An 8,757-nucleotide genomic window follows, 5' to 3' on the forward strand; every position below is an offset into this window, starting at 1 on the left:
CATTGGAAGGCAGAGTCTTAACCACTGGACCACCAGGAAAGTCCCGATAGCTTTATGATTCACTCCTTTGCTTCACTCAGGTCTCTGCTCTAATGCAACCTCCTCAAAAGGCCATGCCCTGACCCCTATGGACACTGGCGCTCTCTCTCTCTCTCTCTCTAATCCTGCTTTATTTTTATTTGTTGTGTTAATCACTGTCTAACATTATATATTCACTGGCTTACTGTCTGTTTCTCCCAGACTGTGAACCTCATGGCAGCCGGGGGTTTTGTCCTTTGCTCACTGCAGTATTCCTAGCCCTTGGCACATGGGGCACAGATGAAGCGCTCAATACGTGTTTGTTGAACGAATAATTAACCTAATGCTCGATTAATTCACAGGGGACTCCGAGCATGTGTTCCCGGCCCTCCAGCCCAATCTAAATAGGAAAAGAGAGACCCAAAGAGTGAGGATGGCCAGAGGACAGGACCCAGCGGCTGGGGTTTGGGAGACTCCCAACGTCCTGGGCTGGGCAGGGTGGGAGGAGATTCAGGAACGCTTCCAGGAGGCCCCTGGAGGATGTGAGCAGAAAGATGGGAAAGGAGGGCATTTCTAAAAAAGGAGCAGTCCAGCAAAACTTGGAGGTGGGACTGAGGACACCAAGCCTCCTCAGGAGTCAGGCAGGCAGTTTCCGAGCCTCACGCCTGTCTGGATCCGCAGGGCAGCAACCCCGAAATCGAGCGCCCCCTGGTGGCCAGACGTTAGTGTGAACAGCCAAGTCGGACACATTTATTGAGCGCTTTATCATTCACAACAGTGCTTTGATGGGAGGCCTTGATTCCATTTTCAGGGGAGCAAATGGAAGATTCGAGAGGTTAAGTCACTGACCCAAGCTCACTCAGCTCTGCCTCTGGAACCTGAAGTCTGGAGAGCCGCCCCAGTTGCTCTTCATCCATCAGAGATTCAGGTGGTAGTGGGGATAAGGACTAATTCCACCGTCTTGAAGAGCCCCAGGTGGACCTGGGCGTGAGTCCCCAGGTGGGGCTCCAGAGAGGTGACCTCAGGCCAGTTATGGGCCTCGGGCTACAGCCAATGAGATCGTGGTGCGAGTGAAATGAGATGGCCCAGCGCCTGCAGGACACACAGCGCTCACACAGAAACACCACGAGTGCTGTAACTGACATGTTCATCCAGCTGCCTGGTTGTGCTTAGCCTACTACAGGCAAACACGAACATCAGGCGGGAAGTAGGCGATCGAGAAGGGTTAGGGCTATTTGAGCACGTCCAGAACCCCACAGAGGTACAGGCAAGCAGCCCCCTAATTCCCACTCGCTCAGGAATGGAAGGTCGTTTAGTGCTGCCCTCCCTGAGGCGCAGGAGTCCCCGGCCCCCAGCCCCAGGCCCCCAGAGCCCCAGCTTCTGCAGGATCGCAGGTAACAGGTTCCGTCTCTCTCCCAGCTGCACACGAAGCCCGGGCTCAGGTAACGCGGGTTCATTCCGTGTCATTTACAGGCGGTCCGCGCCCCCATGGCGCCAGATCCCCGCGGGGAACTGGAGTCTCTAGAAGTCGGGGACCGGCTCGGAAGTTGTCAGTCGGGACGGCTGCGGCTCCCGCGGCGGCCCCTCCTCGTCCAGCCCCCGGCGGCCCTTGCCGATGGCCAGGCGGGGCCGGCCGCGGTTCAGGCCGTCCAGGAGCGCGCAGGCCTGGCAGAGCGCGCGGCTGGCCAGCGCCCCGCAGCGGGAGCAGGCGCCGGGCGGCGGGGGCCGCGCGGCCGGGGCCAGCGCCAGGCGCTCGGCCGAGTGCACCAGGTCCAGCACCGCCGACGGCCGCGCCGCCTCCAGCATCTTGAGCAGGTCGCGCGCGTGGCCGCGGAAGGCCTCGGGCGCGTACACGCACTCCTCGGAGAAGTAGTCGAGGCGGCGGAAGTGCGCGTACAGCACCACCTCCTTCTGCGAGGCCAGCTGCAGCGGGCGGCAGCGCGGCAGGGCGCCCCCCTCGCCCGGGGAGCCCAGGCCCCCGCCCCGCGCCAGCCGGCCCGCGTCGCCCCGCAGGAAGTTCATGAGCACCGTCTCCGCCATGTCGTCCGCGTTGTGTCCTGGGAGAGGGGAGACAGGAGCCGTGAGGAGGGGGCCGGGGCCGGCGGGGCCGCGGGAGGAGACCCCGGGGCACCGCGGGACGGCCTCGGGGAGGCTGCGGGGGAACCCGGCGAGAAACGAGAGGACGACGCACCCAGGCTCCCGTGGAGCAACCCGGGGTGCCTCACTTAACCCCTACTTATCGCAGACCAGGCCCTCTGCTAGCAAGTGAAAGTCCTTTAGGCTACAACTATCATTTCAGAGCCTCCCTCCTGGCACAGTAGGTAAAGAATCTGCATGCAGGGCGGGAGACCTGGGTTTGATCCCTGTGTCGGGAAGACTGTCATTTCAGCCTCAATTAAAAGTGTACTTCAGGGAATTCCCTGGTGGTCCAGTAGTTAGGACCCTGTGCTTTGGATGCTGAGAGACGAGGTTCAATCCTTAGTTGGAGAACCAAGATCCCACAGGCCCAAGACACCCCCCCCCCCAACCAAAACATGTACTTCAGACTACACGGAAGTCATTTAACGGAGATGGGAAAGAGGACTGTTGTAGTAAGCAGAATCCCCCACCCCCTCAACCCGAAAATATATTGGGTCCCATGGTGAAAGAGATAAAGATTGCGCATAGAATGAGGGTTACTAATCAGCTGATGTTAATATAGGGAGAGCAGCCTAGCTTTGCCAAGTGGGCCCCAGGGTAATGACAGGGGTCTTTAAAGGTAAAGAGTCAGGATGGAAGATGTGGGAACACAAGCAAGGTCAGACAATGCAAGATGAGGACTCAGCTGCTGGCTTTGAAGCTGGGGGAAGGAGGCCTCCAAGAGGTAGCCTCTAAAAACTGGAAGAGGCAAGAAAATGGACTTTTCAGTAGATTCTTCAGAGGAATGCCAACCAGTGAGACTTCTGCCTGAACTTTAATCTCCAGAACTGCAACCTAATACATTTGGGTTGTTGTTTTTTTCTCATTTGTGTTGTTTTAAGCCATTGGATTTGTGGTGATTTGCTACAGCAGCCATAGAAAACTCATGGTTGTTGACACAAGTGCCTTTGATGGCACAGACTGCAATGTTTTGGTGTTGTCTTTGTTTAGAGGGACCAGGGAGAAAGTAAGGGAATATTTACACAGCATTAAAAAAAAAAAAAGCACTGATTCTCACAACCATTCTCTCATCTGGACCACCTGCAGCTGCCACCCTCCAGGCTCATCTCCTTTGCTCCGCCCTTGCCTCTCCAACCCAGGCTCCTCACCCCTGCCCTACCCACCCATTTCCCCATTGCTCAAAGGATCAGATGTTAACGCCTCACCATCAAAAGGGGAAAGTGGATCTGAACTCCGCCCACTGCTCTGGTCTTCCTGGGGCCCCTCAAACTGGCCTGCGCACAGATGGTTCCCTCTGCCTGGAACAACCTCCACCCCGCTCAAACATCACCCCTCTTCACCTCCTCACCAGAGCCCCCGATCTCAAAAGCCCTCCCTCATCCCCTCTCTCCACACCATAAGGTCCTCTTTTTACTCCATGTAATTTTCCCCAATGGCATTTATGATCGTTTATCATTTTATATTTGGACTGTGCAAAAGGGCAGGCTTAGGTCTGTCCCGGGCATCGCTGTATTCTCAGCCATAGCCCGATGAGGATGTGAGCATATATAATATAAATGTGTGTAGTGCATACTCTATATATTAATAACAGCTTGGAGCTGGCATTTAGTAGAAACCCAGTGGTTGTTTGTTGAAGGAATGGATGAGAGCGAGAGAAGAAAAGATAGTTGTGGAAAAGAAGAGGTGCCAACAAGAAAAAGAAGTTACGAGGCAGACAGAGACTTTCCAGCGATAGAGATGGATTCTGAAGAGAGACAGCTGGGGGCCATGAGACCAAGAGTATTCGAGACGATTAAAGATAAGCAAAGACTCAAAGACCTGATACCCAGAGACTAACTCCTGCCACTCGCTTCTCCCACCTCCCACCCTCCTTGCCAAGCTGTGCAGACCAAGAGAGCGGCCAAGACCCAAAGTCTTTGTGATGCCCAGCTTATCCCGTTTCCTCCTGCCCCCACCACCCTGGCAGTAACCTTCTGTACTTTCGGGCCCCATGCTAGAGCATGCACACATCCCCTTCTCCACGTTCGGTTCTTTCCTCTAGGCCATTCATAGTCCCCATTACCACCCAGGCATGCACTCCAGCGCCCTTAAGGTGCCCTATACTACGCATGCGCCCCTCCCACCACGCCCCCTCTGGGCCGCGCCTGCGCTCACCGGTCACGACGTGCGTGGCTCCCACGAGGCGCGCCCCTTCCTCCAGCGCGCGGCGCCGCAGCACCCCGCAGAAGGTGCAGCAGGCTCTGCTGCGGCCGGAGCCAGCCGTGCTGCGGGCCACGGCGTCCATCGTCCAGCCCCCGAAGAGGTCCGCGTAGGCCACGACGGTGAGCGGGAGGTCCCAGCGCGCCGCCTGCCGCCGCACAGCCGCCAGCGCCGCGTCCCGGTAGCCGCCGATGCCCTCGTCCACCGCCACGAGGTGCAGCGAGATGCCCAGGCGCGGGGCCAGCTCGCGCAGCACGTGCGCCAGCACCGTGGAGTCCTTGCCGCCCGAGGCGCCCACGGCCACCACGGCGCCGGGAGGCAGCAGGCGGCCCGCGACGACCGTGTGCAGCACCTCGGCCTCGAAGGCGGCGCAGAAGCAGGCGCCGCACAGCGCCTGGCCCGAGCGCGGACGGCGGAGGGCGGCGCGCGCCGTGTGGCAAGAGGCGCACTGCGGGGCGGGCATCGTGGGGTCCTGGAGAGGCAGGAGGGGTCGGCTTCTCCTGGATGGGTGGAGAGGGGAGGCGGGTTACACGTGGATTCCGGATTGCGGGGGTCGTTGCTTGCAGAGGGTAGTGTCCCTGCCGAGAATAGTGGCGACCAGGTAGGCTTCTTCCAGAGTAGTTGTAGTAGTTGGTAGTTTAGTCGCTAAGTCGTGTCCGACCCTTGCGACCCCTTGGACAGTAGCCTGCCAGGCTCCTCTGTCCATGGGATTCTCCAGGCAAGAATACTGGAGTGGGTTGCCATTTCCTTCTCCATCTTCCAGAGTAAGGGAGGGTTATATGTATACAGTTGACCCTTGAACAACGCGAAGATTGGGAGTACAACCAAATTCCACATAACTTTGCAGTTGGCCTTCCATATCTTCCCTGTTCCAAGTCCAAGGATTCAACTAAACTGTGGACGGTGTAGTATTGTATGTATTTATTGGGAAAAAAAAAGTCTGAGTCTCAGTGGAGCAGTTCAAACTCATGTTGTTCAAGGGTCAACTGTTTGACCCTGGAAGGTTTAAGGAGGCTAGTGCCTCCAGGAAGGCTTCTTGGATTACATCCATTACACACCAAGGAGAGAGAAGTAGCTGGTTGGGGGTAAGGGGTGGAGGGGAGAGGGAGAGATAGGCAAGTTAGGTCAGATTCTGTTTGGAGGGATGGAGGTGCATATTAAGGACCCGTTTCACAGTCTCCAGGGAAGCCACCCCTCTTATAACCCTAATCAGAAGGACAGGTCGCTGACCTGGGCTTCCAGGGCTGCTCAGAGAGCTTGGGGAGGGTCAGTGATCTAAGAACAGAAGGAGGCAAGGGGACTGCCAGCTGTTCTGTTAGGGGAAGGGGGATAAACAGGAAAGACCAACTGAATTTCACTTTGGTGGGGGTGGGATGCTGTCTCTAGGAATGGGTCCCGATTGTATCCTCTGAAAGGCAGGGCAGGTATCCTCTTGATAAAGCTTCTGTGGCTTTATCAAGAGATGGATCAGCCCATCTTTGACTCCTTCTGTTCCCCCCACCTCATTTCTCCCCACCCAGCCACGATTCCCTCTCTTCTTGGACCCACCTGCCAGGGGAACCCATAAGAACCCACCAGACTGAGTCCCTCCCCTCCAGGGCACCATCATCTCTGGGCTGGACTATCATAGTGCAGTAGCTTCTGAGCAGTTCATCCTGTTTCCAGGATTTCCCATAAAGTGTGGAATCATTTTATGTGACTCCCATGCTTACTGTCTATAACACCAGTTAGGTGCCAGTGCAACTCAGCTGTCTGACAGGCATCGCAGAACCCAGATTCCTGATTCCCCTTCCCAAACCTGCTTCTCTCAGCTCTGTCCCTCCAGCTACTCAGGGCAGGAACTTTGTGTCCCAGGACACTGGGCTGCTTTCTCCATCCCTCTTAACTCTCCCTGTAGGTGATTCCAAATTGCAATGTAAGGTCCCAACCTTTCCTCCAAATGCCCCACTGAGAATGCACCTGGGGCATGTCCTCAAACCTCAAACCCCATACATCCAACTAGAACGGAGCAAATCCTGTTTGTAGCTTCAAAACAGACCCAGAAGCCCAACACTCCTTAGCATCTCCACAGCTGCGACCCTGGTCTGAACCATGTCTCTCTCCTGGATACTGCAGGAGGCTCCTCCTTAGTCTCCCTCCCCTCCCCTCCCCTCCTCTACACACGAAATTGTCCACAAAACTGCCCAGGGTCTTCTCTACATCCTCCCATGCATTTCACCTCACCCCTGCCTCCAGCTTGATTCTCCCTCGCTCTCCTCGTTTGCCTCCTGCTCAGCCTCTTTTGGAGACGCACCTTCATGGTTCCCAGGTCCTGCCCAACTAGTTTTCCTTGTGGGTGACTGAATCATGATGTCCATCAGGCTCGTCCCACTGAAGATACCCACTGGATCTCCAGAATCCTAGGTACCCAAACTCACCAGTCCCCTTCTCCCCACGGAGAAACCTGTTCTTGCCCAGTTGTTCACTGCTTGCTGAGAGTACCACATCTCCACCCAGCTCCTCCATAGGACAGACATAAAGTCACTCTGGACTCATCTCTCTTCTCCCCCTAAATCTACGATCACTAGGGCCCAGGAACCTGCCTCCTGAATGAGGAAGACCCTGCCAGGGAACGAGTCTGCAGATTTTCAGCAGCTCATAGGCCACGACACAGCTTTAATTTTAATTCTGAGAGAGATGGGAGTCATGGGAGGGTTCTGGGCAAAGGAGGCAAATGATCTGATTTAAGTTTTAAAAGTTTCCCTTTGGCTGCTGTATGGGGAACAGACTGTGGCAGGGAGGGAGACCAGAGAGGAGGCTATGGCGATAGTCAGTGAGATGATGTTGGCCTGGACTGGGGTGCTGGCAGTGGTGATGACAAGAAAAGGTGGGGTTTTGGATCTGTTTTGATGGTATGGTCCATAGGACTTGCACAAGACTTGGATTGGGGTGGGGTCATGAGAAAAGAGAGGACTGAAGAATGATTTGGAGGCTTGGGCCTGAGCACCTGGGAGGATGATTGGAACATTTAGTTGTGGAGGAGGCTGACTAGAATTCCATTTTGGACACGTCAGATTTGAAATGTGTATTAAGCATCTTCCCTCGCAGATTTTATAGACCCCAGGCTGGCTCAGGCGCCCCCTCTGGGGTCGCAGAGCCCCTTGTATGACTCGATCCCAACTGGATCACGACGCTACCCTTCGTGGTGACAGGCCTGTCTCCCTTCCCCTGTCCTGTGAGCTCTACAGGCAGGGAGGGATAGGGTCTGCCTCAGCCACCACTGACTCCCCCTGCCTTCCAAGGGATTTGGCAAAGGATCGGGGTTCAGTAAAGATCTGTATGCTGAGGGAATAAGCGCTCCCAGAAGGCGGGGCCCAGACCCCAAGTGTGCCTCCGGATCGCAGCTTTGTCAGAATGATGGGTAGTGTGTAACATCATTCTATCAAGACAGGTTTCAGGACAGTGCAGGGACCTCCTGGAAGTATCCAGTTGGGGGTGAGGGCAGGAAAATGGTCGAATTTCCCCGAGCCCACCCGGGGGAGAGGGGTGGGCGGGCCAGAGACAGGCTGGACGGCACAGCCCACAGTGAGGATTCCGGTCAGTAGGCCTCTGGGATACAAGCATTGGGACGTCAGAGGCGAATGTTATCACCCCCGGAGAGTTCCTCAACCTTCGCACGGCACCGCAACAAAGAGCGGGCGCCCAGGGGCCGACCAGCTCCCGGAGGAAATAACTTACCTGAGTAGAACGCGGTGCTGGATCGTCCAAACTGCCTAACACGCGGAACTCCTGTACGGAAGTGGCTCCGAGACTACGACTCCCACAAGGATTTGGGAGCTGTCTTGCCTACGGCTCCCATAGCCCCACGCGACGGCTCCACCTGAAGCAGCGGTGGTTACTGAGGCCCTCGGCCTACAACTCCCAGCAGTCCTTGCGGCCCCTTATTTTAATCTGCCCACTACTCCCAAAATCCACTGCGCTGTTCCTTCTGCGCCTGCGCATGGGCAACGGACGCGGCGCGCGTACTGTTAACTAGGGTAGTGAGCTGTCACCGTGCCGGACGCTTAAAAGGCGAAGTGGCTGCATTCGGATTATCTGCTTTTGTGGGATTACGATAGGCTTTTAGAAGGATTGTAGTGCACATTGGACTTGCCTGGTGGCTCAGACAGTAAAGCGTCTGCCTACAATGCGGGAGACCCGGTTTCAGTCCCTGGGTGGGGAAGATGCCCTGGAGAAGGAAATGGCAACCCAATCCAGTATTCTTGCCTGGAAAATCCCATGGACGGAGAAGCCTCGTAGGCTACAGTACACGGGGTCGCAAAGAGTCGGACACGACTGAGCGACTTCACTTTCACTTTCTTTCACAGAGCACATTATTTTTGCCCTTTGAATTTGGGTCGCAGCCGTGTGAATCTCGTCCTC

General features: G+C 56.1%; 1 protein-coding gene across 1 annotated transcript; it reads right to left on the reverse strand.

Annotated features, from left to right (window-relative positions):
• Window positions 1-740: 740 nt before the first annotated feature.
• On the reverse strand, window positions 741-8,139 carry LOC105602080 (cytoplasmic tRNA 2-thiolation protein 1). The gene is made up of 3 exons (XM_027977514.3): window positions 8,074-8,139; window positions 4,312-4,856; window positions 741-2,075 (listed from the first exon to the last, which is right to left on the reverse strand). The coding sequence occupies exons 2-3, from the start codon at window positions 4,817-4,819 to the stop codon at window positions 1,540-1,542; spliced, it is 1,044 nt and encodes a 347-aa protein (XP_027833315.2). The 5' UTR covers window positions 4,820-4,856; window positions 8,074-8,139; the 3' UTR covers window positions 741-1,539.
• Between the last annotated feature and the right edge of the window lie 618 nt (window positions 8,140-8,757).

This window comes from Ovis aries, chromosome 14, assembly GCF_016772045.2.
Source record: "Ovis aries strain OAR_USU_Benz2616 breed Rambouillet chromosome 14, ARS-UI_Ramb_v3.0, whole genome shotgun sequence".
NCBI classification, from domain to species: domain Eukaryota; kingdom Metazoa; phylum Chordata; class Mammalia; order Artiodactyla; family Bovidae; genus Ovis; species Ovis aries.

What these genes read in the sequence shown, in the direction of transcription:
- LOC105602080 (XM_027977514.3), bottom strand. Translation starts at nt 4,819, where the DNA reads ATGCCCGCCCCGCAGTGCGCCTCTTGCCACACGGCGCGCGCCGCCCTC. An exon ending in AGCCACGCACGTCGTGACCG is followed by an intron (nt 2,076 to 4,311) that starts GTGAGCGCAGGC and finishes CCCCTCTCCCAG; the next exon opens with GACACAACGCGGACGACATG.